We start from the raw sequence: 24,995 nt of genomic DNA on the forward strand, positions 1-24,995 counted from the left end.
CAGTCCTGTTATGTTGCAGTGCAGATTCAAGCAAAGAAAACCTTTCCAACCAGCCCTTTGCTCACTTGGCAACTAGACACTAGAGAGATGGGTGCACAATAACTGCTTTGACAGATTTCCGAGGATTAGGCCTGTAATTTTGAAACAAATATTCCATTTGTGAAAAATCAATATTTAGCTCCAGTTGGGGGGGGGGGGGGGAAGGGGGCAGATTCTATTAAAAACTGGATCTCAGGAATCTAGTGTAAATTGTAATTGCTACTGTTAATTTGTGCCAGTCATGTTAGGAGACTTTAGGAATATGAAGATATCTCCTTATTACTAGAGTAGATATACTAGACTGCTATATGTAAGAAGGAAGAATTCCGAACTGTAGCAGAGAAAATCCTCATACATTTGAGGAAAAGAGGAGCCAAATTATGACATTTTTCTCCACTTAGAATGCAAACCTTTTGTTGTATTTACTCAAGGTGGATACAATGTCCACACATGCCGAAGTAAAGAGAATGTAAAATGGGCTAAATGATGTCTCTGAAATCCAATGGAGCATTGGAGTGATGTGAACAGTGGCTGCGGAGAAAGGCATTATGCCTGTGTAAGCCATAATGCCTCCAGGCACAAAGGAGGAAACATATTTAGCAACAGCACTTGCTATATGCACTTATTTAAAAGGTGCAGCATGTGCTTACTCCCTTTCGGGTGCACTAGCTGGCATGCAAGGCGCAAGACCTTGTTGATCCGGAGTTTGTAATGATGTCAATAGTACTAGTTGGACCCCCAATTCTTTTGCTCATGCAGCACAAACAGCTGCATTATGGGTATGTAACATTTGGGTGCTCTTGGAAGGGAGAAAGGGTTTCTGTGCACATCCTCCCTCCCCCTACAAGACAACCACACAGGAGCAGTAATAATTTCACTCTCTATTTTCTAATGGGTTAACTGTTGGGTTACAGAAATTAAATGATATAAATCATATTGATTTATTGCATTCAATTATTTTCTTATATTGTAAATATATATTACATACAAAAAACTACATGAAAAGAACATTAAGATTGCAAGCCAAGAACTCAAAAGTTAGGAACTGCCTGTACAAACTTAATTTGATCACCTTGTGCATATTAATTATGAGACAGCCTTTAATTACATGCTCACATACTATTTTTTCCCCACAGAACCTCCTGCCCATTTAGTGCACAGGATGTGCCTACTCTGACAATGAATCAGGTTTGAGTAGTGAAGGAGATGGTTGGGTGTAGGACCCTTGCCTCATTTGTTGCAGAAGTTGGAAGGTGTGTAGAAAATGAGGCAGGGGCTTACAGGAAGAGATAGGATAGCCACGTGGTTAATGCACTTGAGTGCTGTCCTGGATAAATGTATTCTATCCATTCCTCTGCCACAGAATTCCTATATGATAGTAGGCAGGTCACTTAAACCAAACTTATTAACAATTGGTCACTAACTGTGTGTTCCTCATTTTCTGGGTGCCCAACTTGAGACTGGGGCTGGAATGAAGAGAAAGTCCCTCTTTGCCCCTGTAGGCCAGGGATAGCACATGCATAGTCCAGTCATATGCACAATCTGGTCAGAAATAGGAGATATGAAGGGGTGGAGCATGCTCAATGAGGATGGAATCTTCTGAGATTTTAGCTGCTAAACTCTAAGTCTCTATCGAGCAGGTGCACACTGAGAAATCAGGGTCTTACAATGGGAAGTGTCTGGCAACCTTAACAATAGGCCGTGCTACCAGCCCCATCTATAATGCTATTAAAAACTCCATAAAATGAAAAGAAACATTAATAATTAGTGTGTTAACTGCTGTTGAGCACAAATCGCACATTGATTTGTAGCTACAGAGTACTGGAAAGAGCACTCACTTTTAGAAACAAGGCCTTACTTAGAGTATAAAATTTATTTTGATAATAAAAAACATATATGTCCTAATGCAAATGGAGACAGATCTAATTAATCAAGCCACTGGGAAACTGGTCACTAGGTGAAAATAAGACTGCTTTATCTTTCCCTGTACCATGGTGGCCACCACCCAAGCAACCACTCCTGGCCAGGGGTGCGTCTGCAGTGCCATGCTCTGTTTTCCCCTTCTTCAGGTCTCCTTAAACGCCACACAATCACTCTCATTCAAATCACAACCCTGCCTGGGGTCAGGTTTCTTTATTTACAAAGTTCCAAGAAGAAACATTCACAGAACAAATCTTCCACCCAGCCTTAAGCAGTGCACAGCCCCTCCTCGCTGAGGTGCTGTTTCACTTGGGTCTTCTCCTCCAGACCCAATACCCTTCTTCAGGGACCATTGCAGGAGACCTTCTCTCCCTGCAGCTTCTCTCCACAGTTCCTCTTCTAGCTTTTTCTTCACTGAGCGCCCTCTGACCCTTTAGAGTCCCCTTAATTGGTTCAACTGGGAGCACACCTGTTCTGGCACAGGGGAGCTGGACCTATTTTTAATCACAGGGGCCAGTCATCGTGTGACATTCCTTATGAATATTATATACTAATTGCTCAATCAAATTTCAAGTGCCAGATAACAGCTGGCATAGAAGCTGAACCATACCTATAAAGTTTGGGTTTATCAGCTCAGTTATTACCCTTAGACCTCACAGAAGTTTGTTTTTTCATTATTTTAAAAAAGAAAAATATCTGTAAATATCCTTCTCTCTCCTGATATAGGCCATTCGTGGGGAGCAAATGCAAAGAGGCAGTTATTACATACCACAGATGGATCCGTCCACCGTGGTGAGCTCTGTAGACTTGTAAAATCAAGTTGGCTTGTTAGAAATGTTTCTTCTCCTGCCCATTGTTGAGGTAACTCAGGCAAATGCATGCTTGTAGCTCCCTTAAGGACTCTGGCTAACACATTTACATAATATCCACCAGCTGCATAAAAAAAATAGGCAGCACAGAAGATTAATTTGTACATATTTATGACTAGGCATCTAAAATACCAAGAAGTACAACTATATTGCTACTTATCACTTTTACATTAAGTCAGATAGATTGTCAATGAGACAACCTGGTCTTTGAGGGGCAAATCCTGTCCACTTAGCAAAGTCCGAATAATAAGGTGGTATGTTGAGGAATACAGTGGAGGTTGAGGGGCAGGAATGGTGCTTCCTCAGGCAGTTGGGAGAAATGGCCAATGGATCAATAAAACTGCAGATTCATTGGTCCCATCAAAAGAGAAAAACCCTGCCTGCTGGGAACCTGGGAGCCCTTGTGGAGCGCAACTCTGTCACATGCTGATGGGGCAGGTTCTCTGTGCTGGCTTCCAGAATCCACCCAATGGAGCAGAACCACCTGATTCCCTAGGACTATTGAGGGCTGGTAGGATTTGCCCCTTAATGCTCAGGTGCATGGATTTTATGTTCCTCGTCTGTGAAAATCATTGTTGATGGGAATAGGAACTCCCAAAATCATAACTACACCTCTACCTCGATATAACGCTGTTTTCGGGAGCCAAAAAATCTTACTGCGTTATAGGTGAAACCGTGTTATATTGAACTTGCTTTGATCCACCGGAGTGCGCAGCCCTCTCCCCCCGGAGCACTGCTTTACCGCGTTATAGCCGAATTCGTGTTATATCGGGTCGCGTTATATCGAGGTAGAGGTGTATTTTTAAAACACAAATGACATTTCTCTCTCTCTCCAATCATACTGTTAATTAGCCATACTATTTTATTTTACTTTAGTATTCTACTTTATTTTATTACTATACATTGTTCAGAGGTACTTGCAATAAAGACATTTCACAAACTACCTGTGCAAACTTACAGATCCTGCAAAAAAATCACAAGCACATTTACCATCATGGGGAATTTTGGTCATAGTGAAAAGTTTTGTTTTGTTTTGTTTTAAATAGTATTGCTTATTAAAATAAATAAAATACAAATAGTAATCTTTGAGTATTTGTAATCACCTTTAAGTCCAAAGGCTTGTTTGACCTTTATCCGGATGCCTACTTCCTGCCGATAACGAACTGCATGATGTATATTGATATATTTTGGAAAGTGTTCTGGTCGTGAATGTCTTTTTTCATCCAACCTTTCCACATACCAGGCTTCCAAATGATCAAGTGTAACTGCAGAAACAAACACTGACATCTTATATATAATTTGGCAATTGATGAAATGCCTTTTTTGATAATATCTTTTGAACAAAAATTGCCCAATTCTGCATTTTGATGCTTAAATCAGCACTTACACATCCAAAATAACCATTTTAAACATTTAAGTTCCACACCATGTATCCAAATATAAAGCAAAAGGTATGTCTAGACTGTAGGTTTCACATGTGTCATCCGATGCATTTTTGCCCATACCTCCCTATTATCCACACTCCAATCATCTAATTCAGTGATACTCATACTGAGGTTCAGGAGCTGCAAGTGGTTCTTTAATTTGTCTCCTGCAACTCTCTGCAGCGCATGATATTAAAACACTGTGTGATTTAATTATTAATCAGTCTAAGTTATCAACCAATCAGGATGGTTCTACTATGTTATTAACCAATTATAGAATTGCTGTGAGAATAATAGAAGAATAAGATATTAGGTGCATCAGTGATGATGGGGCACTTTCTTGTGTCTGTACCAAACCTGTAAGCCAGAGTGTCTTGAGACCACTCCATGCCTTTTAGCCTCACAGATGTTGTATAGGGCATGTAACAAAGGTAGTAGTACCTTTTCGGCTGACATACTCATTGGCTCCTGCTGGTGGGCAAAGGGGTTTGGGGACTCTACTCTCTGCAAGAGAGCTATTATTTCAGGCACATTTCTTATGTCTGTCACCTGTGGGTAAACCACAGTGTTAAGGGCCTCACAAACCTCCACTGCCACTGTTGGTCATCTCAGATCTGCATGACATGGTGGTCCCACCATGCTGTGCTAGCTGTCCTGTACCAGTCTATACATGAAAAATATGTAACAATTGCAGAATTCAACAGTCCGTCGAGTCTGCCATGAATGAACCCCGCACCAAGTCCTGCCACCTTTTGCATCTCAGACAATGCTCCTGAAATGCCATCCAGTGTCTCAACACTAGGTCTGGAGCATGTCTCTGCAGACTGGACTCTCGGGGAGGTGCCTGTGCTTGGCCAAGCTCACACGCACTCAAACTAGGACACAGGTACATGCTGCAGTGTATACATAGCCCGAGAGACTTAAATTAGGAACTATTAGGCTATGTCTAAACTATGGATCTTACAGCGGCACAGCTCATGAACGGTGGTAGCTATGTTGGCGGGAGAGAGTCTTCCGCTGACATAGCGCTGTCCACACTAGCACTTTTGTCGGAGAAACTTGTCGGTCAGGGGAGTGTTTTTTTCACACCCATGACTGACAAAAAATTTGCCAACAAAAGTGCTAGTGTAGACAAAGTCTTACTGTTTTAACGGATAGATGTTAAATTAAGATTAAATGTAAGTGCGACATTAATCAAAGTAAGATTATTTTAAATTCTACCTCGCCCATGCATCCCTTAGGTAGTGCCCATGAATAATAATACTTCCACATGAAACTACTATTGTTGAGTGCTTCCTAAGCAATTAGGAACAATAAATTGATTAGCTACAAATACACATATTACTCAGTAAAAACAGTATGCCAAATCTGCTCTCAGATACCCATGTGCATCTCCCTTTAGGATTGGATTCATGGAGATGCATGTGAGGGTCTGAGAACAGATTTGGCTCAGTGTTAATAAATGATAAAGAGAGGTTAACTATATAAGTAATCATATTGTATTATGGTTTGTAAAACAAATAATAGCAGGAAGAGCATTTGTGAATTAGGTACCAATCATTTGTTTTCATACCTTTGCTTTGTTCTTTGTTAATTAAATGTATTGCCATGTCTTGTACAAGTTTTGGGAAGCTGTTGTCCTTTTGAAAGCTGGATATAACCTCTAGCTCTGAATTATTGGGCTTAGCATCATTTGAGAAGTAATATCCCATAAAGTAGCTTGGTGCAGGCACTGAAAACTGTAAAAACACTGTCAAACTACAGGGTTCTGGTGTAAGCTATTGGGATGAAATTAAACAGCTGCAATCAGCAATGATATCTCAACAGTAGCAAATCTTTGTTCGCATAAATAAAAATAAATTTACTATAAGCAAAACCATACACAGCAAAGATTCTCGATTTTGGAATTCACCCAGCTCTCAGCACTTGGATGTAGAGCCCTGCCTTCCCAGAATCTCCTTTTTCCATCTTTCACAAACCCCTCTAACAGCCCCTCCCCTGAGCATCTATGAAAATTGAGAGGAAGGTGAAGATGGAGTTAGTCCCTTGTGTATTCGGTACTTGTTAGTGAACTTACACTCTGTCACATCTAGGTACAGTACACTTCAGTCCCAAAGACTGTGATTTCAAGCAGTTATGCAACTCCCTTGCCTACACTAGGATGTAAAGGCATGATTTTAGCATGTGGTAATAAAAATATTTTAAAAGTCTATTGTAGACAAGGCCCAGTGCTTCTGACACATGCTTCTCTGGTCAAGTTAAAGACTAGGGCACCACTAAGGCTCCTCCTTCGGATTTAACTCAACTAATTTAGCAAATGTTAAAAAGGCTGTGCCTGGTCTACATTGGACTTTTAAAATGTATTCATTAGTGCACATTAACAACAGGAGTTAACATCACACCTTTACATTCTGATCTATATAAAGCATATAGGACTGATTTCCACAGTGCAGCATGCATTTCAAGCAGATAGAATAACTATTATGGCTGAAACTCTATATACTTGCCTGAGTGTGTGGTAACAATCGAAGTAGTATAGTGCAGCAGGGAATGGCTGGATATGGATTTAATGCAGATGGTGTAAAAGCTGCTGGTTCCTTCGTTGGCATCCCTCCTCTCAGTCTTAATTGAAATCCTCCTACGTTTAGCTTCCCATCATCATTAAACACACGTATCACAGAGTTTCCTATAAACATAAAGCAGAGGAAAAACTACAGAGAACTAGGGATCACTAAAGATTTTACAGTGCATTTGTTTGTTCCGAGTGTGTGATTTTCTCTTAAATGTTTCCAATATTTCCCTTAACAACTGAATGGATGAAGACTAGGTTCATGGAGAAACTACACAAGTACCGCATTTAGAAATACCCTGATCCAAAAGTGGGGTTGACTTTTCATAGAATGTTGTAAAAGATGGCTCCGACAAGGCAAGGTCTCAGGATCTCTATCACTTCTTTCATGTATAAAAGCTACTGTGACTCCTTTACCCCCTACTTATCTCCTATGCCTCCATGTCATATGCTATCTTCCCCTACTTACAGAGGCAGTAACTGCAGGAACTCTCCTGCATTTTTAATATTATAAATGTTTAGAAAATACCTAGATTTGTTTTGTTGTTATTTGTGTTCCTTTAATTGTTAGGTCTGAATACATTTTCTTCTTTCACTAAAACATGTAAATAATTAGGGCAAAAACAATTAACGTAGTTTATGCATTGTAATGCACAAATTCTGTAGACAGGATTTTATATGGCCAGATGCTGTGAGTAGTACTATACTCAAGAAGATCCTTATCAAATTGCTGTTTAATTTAAAACAAAAAAAAGATCTGTCTTCCCCGTCCCCAAAATGATCTACAAAATATATATTGTTTTATATCATCTTTTGGCCAATGCGGTAGAGAAAATAAAAAATATGTCACTATCTTCTCAGATAGTCTCTGTCTCATTTTTCACAGTTATGGCATTCAGATGGAGGATCCTGTCTATATGTACAAGTGGAGAATGTAAGAATATAATTCTAAAGCACAAATGTAATTAAAAGAGAGTTAAGGCTGAAACTCTAGACTCTAGATGGGGTCTAACTAACATGCAAAACCAATGGTAGACTTTCTTTACAAAACTTCCATATATTTAAATTAAAAAGTTAGAATGCCTGGAAGTGAACAGTTAATGTTGATGTTCACACATATTCTTCCAAATAAACAGTAACTGAAAGGTTATATTATAGTTGGGAACTAACCGTATCCACATGAATCTATTCTATTCTATCAGGCTTGCAATGTGAAACTAACTTAAATCTTATGCAACTATTACTTCTCCAAAATGAATGTTAGGAATAAGAAAAGCCTAACTAACCAAACTTGCCTGATCATTTCTGGTTATTACTCCTTTTCTTCCATTTTCAGCATATCCCTCAATTCTCTCCCTTTTCAGAAGCAAATCTAGATGTCTCTAACTAATATTTTTTATCACAGTTGCCATCTCTTTCCTGATAAGTTACTCTGTATATAATTTACTTCTTGTGAGGAACAGTTCTGCCTGACTTCTCAGTTTAGAACAGAACAAACTCTGATTTTCTGAAACACTTTTCATATCCAAGTTATCCCAAAATGCTCTACAGAATAATGAGTTAGATCATGGCAATATAAAGGAGTGTGTAAAGCCAACCTGGCAGCCATTATGTGTTCCGAATAACTGACATACAGTCATGAACATTAGAATCAGCTTTAATGAGAGATATAATTGTTGATCAAGATACCAGGGTTATTTCCTATGCTTGAAAATTAAAAATTCATGAGATCTTTAACTTCCATCTGAACAGCCACCATAAACAGGCACTAAGAAGATTAGTTTAATAGCCAGTTAAACTTCTACTTTCAACATCTTTAGATCGCTACTTAGCTTTTAAAAATCTCAAAATGTCCATCAGCTCTGGTGATCCCTATCCTAACTTTCCGTATTTCTAACAAGTCACTTCAAGTACTCCTTTTTTTATTGATTAAAATGAGCCCAATTCCCTTTACCTTTCCACCTAATTGCAAGACTTGGTATCATATTTCTTACACTTTGCCGCATCCTTTCCAAATTAACAACACTGGTTCTGTGCCTCGTCTTACACAGGTTTTCCAGATGGAAATATAAGAAATGCCTAAAGCAGCAGCAGCAGTGTCTTTTGTTTTGTATTCTGTCCATTGCTAATACAGAGCCAAATACTGATATCTCTTTCCTAAGTCCCCTCAAGTCAATGGAACTACTTGTGTGATTAAGGTGAGCTGGATTTATCCAATGACCTAGCATCTTTTTTGCTTTTTTTTTTTTACTGCTGTTGTGCACTGCTCTGATAGTTTTGATTATTTTTCTCACAACACATTCCAAATCCTTCTCCTGATCAGTAAACTGGAAGGCTATTCCCTTGAACATAATTCCCTGGTCTAGCTCCTTGGTTATTTGTCTAAATTAAACTATAGTTGCCATATGCTGGCCCAATCGCATAAATGATCCATTCTTTTGAATCCAGTTGCAAAGTATAGACTAGAAGTATTTCTATAAACAGTGGTTTAATTGCATTTCAGTATAAAATATTTGTCTGTACTAATTTTCTATGCTTTATAAAAAGTTTGTGTTACTTTATTCTCAGGCTTCTGCTAGTAGTGATCCTCACAGTCCCTAGGAGGTACATTTCAACAGTTTGCATGTGCTATAAAATAAAGTTCTGTGCTCTATATTTGAGAAGACACAAACATCAGAAGGTATGGTGAGGAGCAAAGAGAAATGACAGAGGAAAGAAAGAGGGCTAGGTAATGCTTAATATACCTATTATAACAAGGTCTCCAGAATCTACATCCACTGTATAAACTTGAAGAAGAACACATGTCTTGATATTCATTACTTTTGGATCATCTCCATTTAAGACCATTCGGTACTGGAATTCTGGATTTCGAGATGAACTATTAGGAAGCGGAAATGCCATAATATCAGGCAAGCTATTCAGCCCTGAATTCTTGATTTGCCCTGTTACCTAGGAGGAAAAAGTTAATTTTCAATGTGCTTTATTAATTATTATTACTTAATTTTGTTTTATGTACTTTTGGACATAGACAATTAATTTGGAAATGTTGTAGCATACTAAAATAATACCTAAAGAAACTTCTAAACAACCTTTTTGGAAACCTACATTGTAGGTCTTTGGCCCTAATTTTTAAATCACAAAGCCAAATTCTTCCTTATTAGGGCTGTCAAGCGATTAAAAAAATTAATTGCATTGCTAAACAATAATAGAATACCATTTATTTAAATATTTGTGGATGTATTCTACATTTTCAAATATATTGACTTCAATTACAACACAGAATACAAAGTGTACAGTGCTCAGTTTATATTTATTTTTATTACAAATATTTGCACTGTAAAAAACAAAAGAAATACTATTTTTCAATTCCCTTATTGCAAGTAGTGCAAACTGTAGTGCAATCTCTTTATCATGAAAGTTGAATTTACAAATGTAGAATTATGTAAAAAAAAACCTGCATTCAAAAATAAAACAATGTAAAACTTTGGAGCCTATAAGTTCACTCACTCCTACTTCAAACAATCCGTCAGGCAAATTTGGTTACAATTTGCAGGAGATAATGCTGCCTGCTTCTTGTTTGCAATATCACCTGAAAGTGAGACTAGAGGTTCACATGGCACTGTTATAGCCAACGTCACACGATATTTACGTGCCAAATGCCCTAAAGATTCATATATCCCTTCATACTTCAACCACCATTCCAGAGGACATGCATCCATGCTGATGACGGGTTCTGCTCGATAACAAGCCAAAGCAGTGCAGACCGACGCATGTTCATTTTCATCATCTGAGTCAGATGCCACCAGCAGAAGGTTGATTTTCTTTTTTGGTGGTTCGGGTTCTGCAGTTTCCGCCTAAGAGTGTTGCTCTTCTAAGACTTCTGAAAGCATGCTCCACACCTCGTCCCTCTCAGATTTTGGAAGGCACTTCAGATTCTTAAATCTTGGGTCGAGTGCAGTAGCTATCTTTAGAAATCTCACACTGGTACCTTCTTTGCATTTTGTCAAATCTGCAGTGAAAGTGTTCTTAAAACGAACAACATGTGCTGGATCATCATTTGAGAGACTGCTATAACATGAAATATAAGGCTGAATGCTGGTAAAACAGCAAGAAACATGCAATTCTCCCCCAAAGAGTTCAGTCACAAATTTAATTAACGCATTATTTTTTAACGAGCATCATCAGCATGGAAGCATGTCCTCTGGAATGGTAGCTGAAGCATGAAGAAGCACATGAATCTTTAGCGTATTTGGCACGTAAATATCTTGCAACACCATCTAAAACAGTGCCATGCAAACACCTGTTCTCACTTTCAGGCGACATTGAAATTAAGAAGAGAGTAGCATTATGTCCCGTAAATGTAAACAAACTTGTTTCTCTTAGCGATTGCCTGAAGAAGAAGTAGGACTGAGTGGACTTGTAGGCTCTAAAGTTGTAATTGTTTTGTTTTTGAGTGCAGTTATGTAACAACAACAAAATCTACATTTGTAAGTTGCACTTTCATGATAAAGAGATCACACTACAGTACCTGTATGAGGTGAACTGAAAAATACTATTTCTTTTATTTATCATGTTTATAGTGCAAATATTTTTAATAAAAATAATATAAAGTGAGCAGTGTACACTTTGTATTTTGCGTTGTAATTGAAAGCGATATATTTGAAAATGTAGAAAAACATCAAAAAATATTTAATAAATTTCAATTGGTATTCTATTGTTTAACAGTGCGATTAAAACTACGATTAATCACGATTAATTTTTTTTAGTTAATCACGAGTTAACTGTGATTAATCAACAGCCCTATTCCTTATATAAGTTTGCAACTTCCATTTATTTGAACAGGCATTTTGCATGCAAATCTGAGGGCAGATTTTGACTTTGAAACCTTTATTTCAGAAAAACGCTATTCACTGCAATTCTCCGGAGTAATTAACATAATACTGTAAAATACATGAGCCCGAGGAGTGTGACATGTTGAAGGTATGCTCAAGACCTAAAAAGGGCAGAGAATAAAGTAAAAGGGACTGATCTGATGTAAGTGAGCAAGTCACATCATTTCAAGAGCCCAGAACTTAATAAAGTTTACAACAAGAGAAGTTCAAGGATTATGCAAGCATTACTACAAAACAGACAACCCAACCTCTCTCTGGCCTTGGCATTTTTCTCTAGGATATGTGCTTGAAAGATTTCTTCACTGTATTATGCACAAAGTCTTCCCATCAACATCAGCCATGTGTTTCTTTGTGTTTTGCTTACTTTTTAAAATAGCTCAGACATATTTATTAAGGCCATGCTTTCGTATTTGTGTCAGAACACAAATAGGGCTGAATGGGGTCAATTTTTATTCAGTCCTGAAAATGCCTTGGATCCAAACAGAATACTTTCTGCCTGGGGGAAAACTATGTGATGACTGATTTGGCAGCCCTAATAAGCCTGGTACAGTAAGTCTTTGAGATCTGGAATCAAATTCTTTTTAACCTCACCAGTAATAAAAAAAATAAATTTTAGAGGACTTATGAATCACCTCTGCCTAGATTTCCTAGTTAGATCCCATCAGATCCCATAGTGTCCATCTAACTAGTCTGGTGACTGCTTGAAGGGAGTTTACAACAACTCAGACAAGGCATTAACTGAAACCTAATCCAAACACTTGTTGTATAACTAAAAGGTAATGAATAGAGATAATTTATTGAGCCAAGATCTTATTTAAGTTTTTAACTAATTAACATAACTACCTCAACTGTAAGGCAAGATATTGTTCTTTCTGGGGACAGTATGTACTACACAGATTATTGGATTTTTCACCAATTTTATTACAGATTTCCAAATTTGGGGCCCAATCCTGTGAAACTGTTCTCACATGCGTCTGACGAAGTGGGTATTCACCCATGAAAGCTTATGCTGGTCCAATACATCTGTTAGTCTTAAAGGTGCCATAGGACTCTCTGTTGCTTTTTACAGATCCAGACTAACACGGCTACCCCTCTGATACTTGTTCTCACATGAACAGTCCTTACTTCAGGAGTGCTGCTAGTGAAGTCAATGTAACAAAGCATGAGGAACAACAGCCAGTAGCAGCAGCAATGGGACAAGGAGAGGCCCAGACAGGGTCCTTTGACTCTGCTGTGCAGAGGCCCTATGTTCTATGTAATCCAATTTAAGAAAAGTTAGACTCACCCCATTATATAAATTGTTTATAAAAATAAGGAAAGTTGGAGACAGAAATATTGGTACAAACTGGATTGTTTAAGTTACAAGTACTATGATAAGAAGTCTTTAAGACTCCTGGTAAAGTCAGTGGTTCACATAAAAAGCTGAAAGATTCTAGGGAATGGTAGGAAATGTTTATAGTTTAAATCACCAAAAAGTGTTTCCATTGGTCAATTGTAATGGGATGAGGTTGCCATCTCTTGTTGTATATTGTTTATTCAGGGGTCACTGGAAGAGACAGTGGGAAAGCCAAAAAGGTGGACTGGAAGAAGCAAACTTCATCATCATAGCTGCCGCTGCCCCTATTGTCTCCCGGGGCCTTATTAAATATCATGAATATCTATACATCAATTAAAACGTGAAACCACAGTAGTACCAAAGCTTACCTTTGTTATTGTTGCATTATCAGGGATATAATGGAGTGCATCTATATATAGATCCAATGGACAGTTTAATGATGTAGGACTTGGTAATATGGTAGAGGAATTATATGGAATCCAAGGTACATACAGAAAGTCAGACTCTTGAAGCCTGACAAATATGAACAAACAGAGGACTTTATACTAGACCATTATTAACAATAAAATGTTATATTTTCTTAAGGTAAATCAGCAACTAAAAGGTATTATATTTCTATTACTTTTTTGTTAGGTAGTTACAAACATCTGTACAATCAAGAATTTAAAGAATACCTAAAATATTATTAGTAAACAGTTCATGATATCAGCTTCAAAGACTGTCAACAACTGTAAATTAAAGACATATGGGGATATTTTCAAAAGTTTCCCAGGTACTTAGGAGCACAATTCCCATTGACTTCCACTTTTGAAAATTTTCCCCATTAGAGAAGAGCATTTCCAAGTCTGTAAAATGCACATTTGTGGATGAAGAACTTTTCCCACACATTACACTGTAATGTTCTTCACCAACTTATAAGAACATTTGGATTTTTTAAAAAATGTGCGTTTATCAGAAATAGGTTCTAGTTGGCTGAGTATAAGGTTAGAAGTCAAATGGAATCTAGCATATCTTTAAAGTTAAATGTGTGCTTAAATTCTATGCTGAATTGGTGACTGGTTAACTTTAAATTTTCTTAAATGTAAATGGGACTTGAAGGTGTTCAACACCTTGCAGGATCAAGCTCTTCAGGGGTTGATTTCACATAAACGCACACAGTTTAATCAAGTAATGAGCATTAGGAAAGCTCCAAAGTGTTTTCTGTCATGATCCATTTTGGTCCTGATGTAAAGCTCACAGAATTCAGGATAGTCTTTCCATTAATGTCAATAGGATTTATATCAACAGTCTTGGGTCTCACTTCTGGTTTATGTCTTATGCTCCTAAAAGCCTATGATTCAGGGTTTCAGCTGGCTACAGGGGCCAGGAAGGGATTCCCCCCAAATGTATTCTGGGTTGTTTTTTCCTGTCTTCTTCCTCTGAAGCATCAGAGGTGGCCATGGCTGGAGATAGGACTTTAGACTGGGCGGGCCAGGGCTCTGAGGTGGTACTAAGCATTCTCTCTCTCAGGTGCTTGGCTGACTGGTTGTTGCTCACATGCTCAGGGTCTGACTGCCATATGAAAGGTCAGAAAGGAATTTTCCCCCAGCTCAGATTGGCACAGACTAAGGGTTTTTCCCCTCTGCAGTGTGGGGGGTGGGGGTCACTTGCTAGCATTATCTGAGTATATCTCAATCAATCATTTCCCTGCCTTTGCAAGGCCCTCAAGCATTGGTCTTCTCACTCCCTCCACTCTTTGAACTGTGGCACATAATAGTTTATTCTGCTGTGGGCTCTAATACTTTGGTTTAATTTCGGTTGTTGATTTAACATGTGGTGTTGTTGTCCTGTGGTATACAGGAGGTCAGACTAGATGACGGTTAGTTTCTTCTGGCCTTAAACTCTATGACTCTGAGATCTGGCATTTAAACTAGGCAAAAAATCCCCTCCCCTCCCCCCCGTTTTTAACATAACACATAAAACCATCTTCAGGAACTTCTTGATACATTCAGAACCCTCTGCTCCCTTCCCCCCAAAATACTGAAAACTGGGGAGGCAGCTCCAATACTGTTTCGTGTTAACTGAATTATGATAACAGACTGTCAAGACACTGATTCAGATTCTTGGGTGGCTTTCTTCACTATTTTATTGAAATGGTGTATTTCTTAGTGTATTATATTATTTTTATGTTACTAATTTTATAATTTACAGAACCTTTCTCCAATATATTTTTTTCTTGTAACTATCTAAAAAGCACATATACAACACAGCCAACTCTCTGGTGACTAATTTTTTTTCTCAGTTATCTCTTTCATTTGGCCAGTTTATTTGCAGATTTATGATCCACTGACTTTCACAGTTTGAAAATTAATACTAAATCAATACTTTGTATACATTTATTATGGTTTTACTGTAAATTCTATTGCAATACATTGTTTGGCGGAGGTTGTGCAAAACTGTATTGTATATAAATGAAAACATTAACCAAGCTGAAGGCATAAAATCAGTTAAACACCCTAATACTGCAGCTTTAGAGTGAGAAAGTGTGTAGCATTTTTATGTAGCATATGGGAAAACTGCAGCATGGGAGTGTGAACATTAATTCTGCAGCTGTACTAAATCTCCTGTGTCAGCCTCTGTCTACAAGCAAACCAGATTTACAGAAGTAAATTTTTACTGCAGCACTGAATGCTGAAAATGGATAACTTGGTAAAGTTTAAAAGAGAGAGACTTATTTTAAAAGGAATAGACAAGGATTAGATGTATCTGTAGAATAATCATAGGCAAATAATTCTATATGTAGAAAATTATTTGAACTATTTAATGTTCTTCCCAAATTTTTAACTTTAAGCAATTGTTGCAATCATATTTCAGCACAATGTCAATTATGCAACAGTAATTATATCAGGATCCAAACATAAAAATATTTCTGTTGAACATAATTTCAGTGTTTACCTTTTTCTTCTCTTTTGGCTGTTTCTCTGTCTATGTCTTTCCTTGGATGTATCATAAACAGTTAACTGGATACTTGAATGACCCCGGGCCAAGTCTGTAGATATAATTGATTTGTCTATTGTTGTTATATTTTCCAGTACATTTAAAAAATAGCACACTTGTATACCCACACAGGAAGAAATATACTCAGAAGGTCAAATGCTGTTAAACTGTTATATCACTTAGGCAAATGTAATATAATAGCACATTGAAAAATCAATTAAGAAAATTAAACAACCCCCCCCCCACTCTACAGTGTTGAACTGGCTCCCCTTGTGCTGGCCCCCTGGAAGTCTGCACAAAAATCACTCTGCAGGTCCTCTGTGTCAAGAACCACAAAGAGGCGTTATTAGGTATGACCTGGGGTCCGTGGTCTGGACAACAAGTATATTATCATCTAGACCCTGACCTGGCAATGGCCTTTATGTCAGCTCCAGTGCAGACTATCCCTGATCTTAGTTCAGGCTGTATGATTGGGGCTAGCCTTGGCCAAAACACAGAAAATGTAAATGCTGCTTTGGCACCGTATATATATCTGGCTGTTTTGGAGATCCATTATAGTTGTTTCAATACACCAGCCAGAATATGACCCATTGATTTTTAAATTCAATACAAAATAAAAATTTAATAATTATTTTGGTGCTTTGCCTATATCTTTCCCCTTTTCTTGTTCTGTTGCTCTTTCCTTTTTTCTATTGGTTTATCCTTTTAGTCTACATTTCTTGTGGCTATTCTGTTCCCTGACATCTATTGTACAACTTTCTGGTTCCAGAATTTTCTGTTGTTCTGCCTGTCCCCAAATCCCAGTGTTATCTGTTGTCGGTCCTCAACCTAGTTGCCACACTTGACACCTCCATTTGCTCTGTCTTCACCTCCAGCAACCCACCATCAAAGCTGCAACTGAAATTAATTTTTAATTTAATATTTTACAAGCTGTGGTATGGTTTACTCAGCACAGAGGCCAAAGGCAGGAATTACAAAACAGTAGTTGTTACTTATATCTTATACAGTGTCCAGAAGTGCCCGTTTTTAATCTAGGCTTTGCTACTTCCTTGATGTACAGTCTTGACTGAGCCTCTTAGGCCAAAATTAAAAAATCTGAGTGCTTATATCCATATTTATACACCGTAAAAGACCTGATTTTCCAGAGGCGTTCAGGTGTCCCAAATTAAGTTAACAGGTGATACGAGGCACTTGGCACCCCTCAAAGGTAGACCTCTTATTTAGCTACCTGTATGTGGGTTTAGTTCAGGCAACCAAGACTTACAATTTTAACTTTAACATCTATGTCTCATATGCCACATCTGTAAAATGAGAATATTAATATTGTTATGCTGGAGGCATAAAGCTGAGAAAGTAGCAAGCAGAACAAGGAGACAGAAAGAGAGGCACTTGTACTGTGGTCCTGAGGAAAAGCCAAGAGAGAGAGCTTTTGGGGCAGACACTGGTGGAAAGGCAGGCTTGAAACTGTGAGCAAGGAAACTGTCCCCTCTTGTTTGATACTACTGCAAATGACCTTTTGAGACATGTACAGAGAAAAAGGACTTTGTATAATTCTTTGTAAATAAACAGGATCAAATATCTTATGAGAGGTAACAACATTTACTTACCTATCTCATACAGGGTTGTGCAAATTAAATAGTTAATATATATTTAGTGCTTTGAAGAATGTAAGTTCTATTATTAATACTATTAAAAGATTTACAGCTGTGCATAGACTGTATTTTATGTTGGAGCTGCTCTGCCTTTCAAATTCCAATATTACAAAAAATTAAACTAGGAGGTTCTAAGGGTCCAACCCTTTGATGTACCAAGAACCCTGAACTTCCACTCAAATCAACAATAGTAAAGGATGCTTAGCACCATACACAATTCAAGCCCCTAAAAAGGAACATTATTTGAAGGTTACATTGGCTATTGAGTCAAAAACCTGGATATGAAAAAGCATTGTACTCATACTTTAAAAAGCAACAGAGGGTCCTGTGGCACCTTTAAGACTAACAGATGTATTGGGAGCATAAGCTGTCGTGGGTAAGAACCTCACTTCTTCAGATGCAAGTAATGGAAAAAGAATTCTTTAAAAAAGAATTTATTTGACTGAGAAAACATTTGCCACTCTTCCTGTTTTGCTACAGAATGTGGTCAAGGTCAGTGTAGACTTTAACTTAAATTCATGGTTATAGCAAAATAAAAATTCCACATGTTGCCTCAAAAAAACCCCCAGAGTCTGACTCTCTGTCCACTGCCTAGCATCTGTGTAATCATTTACATCTGTGCAAAGTGAGTGAAGGATAACTAGTGAGTATAAAATGCTTCCAAGTCAGAAATGTCCACTTAGACTGGTGGTAGCATTTTATACTTACTTTGCATAGGTGTGAATGGCTACACAAGTTGCAAGACAGTTAAGTATCAGACCCACCATCTTCTCAGTGTTCCATTACTTAATAATCACTACAAAAAATAACTAAAGGAACTCTTATTGAGAAGTTGACAAGATTTTAGACTGCTGCTAACATTTGATACATTATTCAAGAGTGTATTTTTCTCTTCTATAGAACTGTGACCACTTTAATTTTTCAAATTACCTTTTGAGACATGCTTCAAAGTATAATCCATAATGTTATAAGGAAGTTTTCCAGGATGCAGTGGAACAAGTGTAGAAAACTCTTTAGGTTTCCAGATAGCTCTAATATTTGTAGTTTCTTGCTGAAATACATCCACCATTTGCCATCCGAGAGTCAGTGAGTCTACAAAACATACACACACACAAACACACAATGGCTTATTACTCATAACTATTCAAATCATGTACAGTGCACTGGTCAGGTATATTAAAATCGCTTCTAAGTTTCATCTTTATAGCATCTTTTTAAGAAGTGTTACATATAGAAGCCAAGATGGATTCTAATATACTACTCAGTGTAAGGGTTTTACTTCACAAGTAGTCCTATTGACTTCAGTTGGCCTACATGTGGAGTAATAGATTAATTGATGTGAGTAAGGGTGGCAGACTCTGGCCCTACATTAACAGACACCTCGATATTAAGATAATAGGCACCTTCGATAGATGACTCCAAGTAACAAGCTGAAATGAATTCAGTGGCCTTATCCTAGTTTCCATTTATTTGTACACATAGCAAAACCACTACACAATTTGGTATAATTCAGTATGGAGAAATATGTTGAATAACTGTCTACACGTGCATGTCTTGCAAAATACTATTAGTGTTCAATCCTGCAAGATTCTGAGCCCTTCCGGCAAGCTGCTGAAGACCCTAACTCTCACTGAAGTCATTGGGAATGGAGGATGATCAGAAACATGGCAACTGGTGCTCTGCACCTTGCAGAATGGAGCCCTAATCCTTCACTTTCCACAATAAATTTCTTATAAGATCCTTGGGGAACTTTCTAACCTATCTGTAGCAGCAGTATAATACTTACCTTAAAAATGTTAGAAAACACAGACTTGCTGCTGTTCCCATTAGAGTCGGTGGAAGTTTTGCCACTGACTTCAATGGGAGCAGGAGTCAGCATATTATAGATACAAGTTATACATTTTAGTAGAGTTCTGGAATGCACCACCAGGATCCCAGGAACAATACAAAACTTTTGATATCGCCCCTCCATCTAGGGCTTCTCCATTTATAAAACTGAAAAGTAGAGAGTTAAACGTGGAAAATAAGTAAAGGACTTTCCTTAACTAAGCCAATATGTTTTTACACAACTTAGGCCAAAATAGCCTTGATCTTGTAAACTTACACGAGTAAAGTTTTACATAAATAAACCCATTGCCTCCAATAGGACCACTCACTTGAGAAAAATTACTCAAGATACATTAGTCATTCGTGTTTGCAGGAATAACATTAGAAAATGGGCCGCACTGCTGAATATGCAGTAAATTCCATGGGGAACTTGTTGCTCAATACATTTTACATGCATCACTTATTATTTCTGTCTTTAATATACAGTTTTGATAAAATATGAAGGAAAAATTACATACCTTTGCCTTTAGACTTGTAAACTACTTGTAATACAATATAGGGTTTAGCTTCTGCCATATTTATAAACTCAGATGGATCCAGAGAATCAAAGGCAAATGTTTCTTAACATAAACAAAGTTAAACATTATTAAACAAATCTGTTATTTCACTGATCATTATACTAAAGTAGTCAAGAAAATTCAAGCCTGAGCTTCCCATTCTTATGTTTTTAAAATCTAAAGATTTTAGAATTGGGACATTAGAGCCAGATCCTGCAAGATCCTGTACACACTCAATTCTCACTGACATCAATGGCAGTTGAGGACCTCAGCAACTCATATAATCAGGCCCCAGGTACCCATCTATAATTCAGTGCCATTTTAAGACGGAAATGGAATAATAGCTACAAGAGACATTACATTTTTAATAAAGGATTCTCCCTTTTCTTGGTATAACTTGTGCAACTGGACTATTTTTTTGGCCACCAGGCTCACAGAGGAATGTTGCTGGTTACATTATCTAAGCTTTATGACAACTGTAATGAAAAGATACTCAGTAACCTTTCACTCCAGCAACCAAAGGGCAAGTTGACTCTGTCTTTCCACTGAAGCATATACCAACAGCTGGGGGGAGATTATAGCTTTAACTAGATGATTACATGAAAAGAAACCTTCATCTAGAGGATTTTTTTAAGACTATAAAGGCTCTTAGAATCACAAAGTTCAATAATTTTGTCTCTTATCTAAGCTGACAAAATTCTCATATCAAATATCATTTTCCTTTACATGAAAAACTTGGTCCTGTAACTAGTAGAGGTTTTGTTCTTTTGGACAGGAACTCTCCTTTCCTCAGTGCCTCCACACATGCTCATTAATTCCCTTTTAAAAAGGACATTTTAATTTAGTTGCCATTTATGAGACAGCCATTTAGCAAGAATTGGTAGGGGAACATTACCTCCTTTGAAAGGGGATGGATGGAACCTGGACACAGGCTAGGCTGGACAGAATCTTTACAGAATCAAAACGACCAGAAACTACAGAATCCAAGGCCACTGAGCATCTGGTGCCTAGGCTGTGAAGAGGAGTAGATTTGGGGGAAGTGTATTTCTTTCTCCAATATGAGCCCATCACGTAGAGAAGACCCAGGTTTGTGCACAAAGTGGATTGACAGGGTTAGGAGCAAACACTCTCTCTCTTCCAGCAGTACACTCTGGCAGAACAGGAAGAGGTTGGGCCACTACCACAGATCTGATTTCAGCGATGGTGCTGAGGCACTTCTCCCCCCTGCAGATGGCAACAGCACATTGCAGGCAGCACTGAAGCTAGAGGAAAGATAAGAGAATGTAGGTGGACCAACAGGGCCCACTCACTTGGCACTCCCATATTTATCTAAGGTACTTATATGGCTCCCATTATCCTAGTACCGAAGAGCTTCACATTCTTTATTTTATTATTAAAAACATTATTTTACAGATGGGGAAATGAAGGACAGAGAGGCTAAGTGATTTGACCAAAATAACATAGGATTGCTGTTGTAGAGCAGGAATGGAACGTGGGTTTCCCCATGGCTCAAGCCAGTACTCTAACCACTGGACCATCCTTCCTTCCAGGGGCAAAACCTGAGGCTGAGGAGGCTAATAGAAAGGGAAGAATTTTGACTAAAGGAAGGGAGAAGACACAGCAAAGTACCACATAGGAAAGAAAAAAAATATTAACAGGAAAAATTGATAGGGGACTTACAGGAGGGAAAATACAAAACCGAAAAGATAAAAAATTAGAACAGAAGGAAATGCCTTGAAGATAGAGGAGGGGTGAAAGGATAAAAGCCTTAAAGAGCAAATATTAGCAAGAAAAATCAGGAGAGAAGAGAAGAAAAATCAGTAAGGAGGAAAGGAAATGATGAAGAAAAGAAATGAGAGATAGTCAGCCAAATAGATCTCTGGCATAACTCCACTAGCTTCAAAAAATTTTTTTCTTTAATTTACAGAAAGCATACAGCCAAATTATAATGCCCAATAATGTACAAATAAAAATATTTGTCTATGGATATAAGGAAACAGGTGATATGCCCACCATATATGAAGAAGAGGCCTTCAAAGCCCGTTAGTGGATGGGAGGCGAACATGGCAGCTCAGGAGTGGGGATGATACACAGTGGGAGAGAAAATAACCTGTTTTGCTTAGAATAAAATGTTGAGGCTGCAGTTTTAATGTTTCTATTTGTCTTTTGAATATGCTTGATGGGAAACAAATGGATGTGTTTGAGATTCCATAGTGCTGGTGGAGCTAAGGCACACTTTGACTTAATCCACTCTGACCCTAGTATAAGGCAGGTGAGTGGCAACTCTGGTTGAGAAGAAGAGTCTGTCTGACCAGGGGGCAGCTGGGCTCCTGGCAGGGAGCAGGGAACCGGAGGGCAGCCGGGCTCCTGGCAGGCAGCTGTGCAAGGAGCTAAGTGCCCGGGCTCTCAGCCCTTCACACTGCCCCTCCTCTTAAGTCAGTTGAAGTGCTCCTGGTGAGAATGCGCATCACTGACAGAAGGAGAGAAGTGTGGACACGAACCGCTGCAGTAATTACTGCAGTGGCTGTAAGCTGACCGTCACCTAACATAGGTTGATTGAAGTTTGTAGTGTAGACATGCTCAGAGATAATACAAAGGGTTTTGGAGGACCCCAAGTTAACCCTCATCCACCACTGAATGAGACACTTCAAACAAGACTTCTTAAGTTTATGTTGAAAACGCTGAAGGGAAGTAAGGACCAAAATGATAACATCATACAAAGGGAACCTATGATGGCTCACCGTGAATCAATTGAAAGCTTATCTTTTAAAAAAAAAAAATCTACTAAATATATTTGAACTTAAAATATTTATGCTAGGATCAAAAAGAGTTGCAAAATATTAAAAATCCTTTTTTTTTTAAAGTGCAACAACAAAATAGAATGCATACCAACAGATAATAGACTAAAAGATTCATACCATTGAACTGAACAGTAAATTCAGTGGTTTCACTTTTATTTGCTGTTTTCCCTTTGGTTTTCTGTACAAGAGAGGGTTTAAAAGAGCTAGTCTTGGAACACAGTTTTTCAAGGCCATAAAATACTGAAACCGTTAACTCCACAGCAAGAGGGTCAAACTCTTTCAACCAAGTTTCCTTCAAAAAAAAAAAAAGAAAGTAAGAAATAATAAATGAATGAAACAAACAAAAAAATTACTTTGCATCACTGTCACTGTGAGAAACCACTGCAGGGCCCAAAACTCCATTCTGGGATGTACCTACAGGTTGAACCTCCCTAGTCCGGCACTCTCTGGACCGGCAAAATCTGTGGTCTGGCATGATCTTAGTTAGTGTCAATGTCGATATAGTAAAGGTAGAATTGTTGCAGAAATTGGAAAAGGGCACATCGGTGCGTGCCTTGTGTGAATTTTACAATATAGGGTCATCTACAGTGTATGATTTGAAGAAGCAAAAGTATCAAATCCTTAATTTTTTTGCCAAAAGTGACAGTAAGTCTACTTACAGTTAAACTTCTGCAGTCCTCCTTCAGTCTGATAATTCAAATCAGTAAATATATAAACTTAGATTACTAGCCGGTATGAACTTGCACATTTTTATTGACTTTGAAAGAGAATTAACAGCCAGAGGATCTGGCCATAAATATTTGTTATGTGGTTTGGCATTTCAGATCCATGGAAATCAAAGAAGATGTGATCTTAAAATGCAAACAAGGAATAATACCCACTCTATGGGGTTATGCAATGATTGCTTAATTCAGTACTATATTTACTCAATTTACCCATTTTTCTAATTTATTCTTTTTTGTGCTTGTAAACTGTTGTGCTCATAATCCTGTTAAAATTTATTATATGCTGGACAAATTCCTCCAGTTGTGGGAAAGGCTTCGTAATAAAGTAACAGACATCTGCTAAACCAAACTCTTTTCCAAAAGAAATGAAAGACTCCAAACTGCTAGAAAAACAGAATTTAGTACATTGTCACCAGACTAAAAATAATAAGTAAATATTGACTTTTGTTACGGTGAAAAACAAACTTTATTGACCAGAGAGGTAAATATTGACTTGGAGTGAAGCAAATATACAATGTACTGAAGTTAATGGATCAAATCCTTTTCAGTTTGGCAAAAGAAGATTTGGCCCAATATATGTTTTATTACTTATTTTCTGAGAGTCTTCATCAGAACATCTGGAAAATCTCTCCATAATGGTAATGCATTTCAACGAGGTAACAGTTTTTCCTTAGAAGCTAAAAGACAGATGCACTCAAGAGGATCAGAAAAAAATAATTATACTCCTGCGAGGTGAAATAATAGCTTCCAATTAATTTTCTTCAGCCAGTCACAGTGTATTTATTTGCATAAGTGGTCTGACTGGATAACTGGAAAAGACTTCAATTTTATTAACTTCTGAAGAGGTAAACAATAGAAACTTACTGAGTCTTCACATGACAATTTTCAATCAATCACAATCTAAGGTTTTTCTTATGTATGTAACATTAATTAATGACAGAGTTCTCTTTATCTGTTGATATGTTTAGGTCTCTGTTCAGTCAAAAAACATTCTTTATGATAAATAGTCTCAATAAAAAGAGCACTAAACCTTTTTCTTTTGTAAAGTAAAGATTATCACAATCCCTGTCAGAACATACAAGGTATAATTAAATTACCACTTACAGTGTGTGATATCTCAACCTGTGGTACTGGTAAAACTAGCTTCAGTAAAACATCCTTCACTTCAACTGGCAAGCTGTCCTGGAAGCCAAGAGAAACCTTTCCAGCTATCAAAACAAATTACACCAAAGGTAATTAGCCAATGTAATGTTTAAATAGTTTGATCCTTGATTATAAACTAGGTTAGTCAGAGCCTTTGGTGGCTTCTGAGCCCAAACAGAAGTATATTACACTTTTACCTATTAAATTAAAGAACAAAAATTGCTTTCTTCTTGCTGTAAAGAAAATCACAAAGGTTGAATTACAA

The 24,995-nt window shown here is 37.7% G+C and overlaps 1 protein-coding gene across 1 annotated transcript in view; it reads right to left on the reverse strand.

Moving 5' to 3' along the window:
• LOC112114510 overlaps window positions 1-24,995 on the reverse strand; it is a 48,179-nt gene that overhangs the window by 15,654 nt on the left and 7,530 nt on the right. Inside the window, exons 6-16 of the mRNA XM_029912530.1 lie at window positions 24,692-24,795; window positions 22,980-23,154; window positions 20,023-20,124; window positions 18,608-18,769; window positions 15,984-16,077; window positions 13,418-13,562; window positions 9,566-9,770; window positions 6,760-6,938; window positions 5,826-6,030; window positions 3,932-4,093; window positions 2,729-2,892 (exon numbers count right to left, since the gene is read on the reverse strand). Of these exons, the coding sequence (XP_029768390.1) occupies window positions 2,729-2,892; window positions 3,932-4,093; window positions 5,826-6,030; window positions 6,760-6,938; window positions 9,566-9,770; window positions 13,418-13,562; window positions 15,984-16,077; window positions 18,608-18,769; window positions 20,023-20,124; window positions 22,980-23,154; window positions 24,692-24,795 (1,697 nt within the window). The remainder of the gene's footprint in view (window positions 1-2,728; window positions 2,893-3,931; window positions 4,094-5,825; window positions 6,031-6,759; window positions 6,939-9,565; window positions 9,771-13,417; window positions 13,563-15,983; window positions 16,078-18,607; window positions 18,770-20,022; window positions 20,125-22,979; window positions 23,155-24,691; window positions 24,796-24,995) is intronic.

Source organism: Terrapene carolina, unplaced genomic scaffold, assembly GCF_002925995.2.
Source record: "Terrapene carolina triunguis isolate 2854851 unplaced genomic scaffold, T_m_triunguis-2.0 Scaffold231, whole genome shotgun sequence".
Lineage (NCBI taxonomy): Eukaryota > Metazoa > Chordata > Testudines > Emydidae > Terrapene > Terrapene triunguis.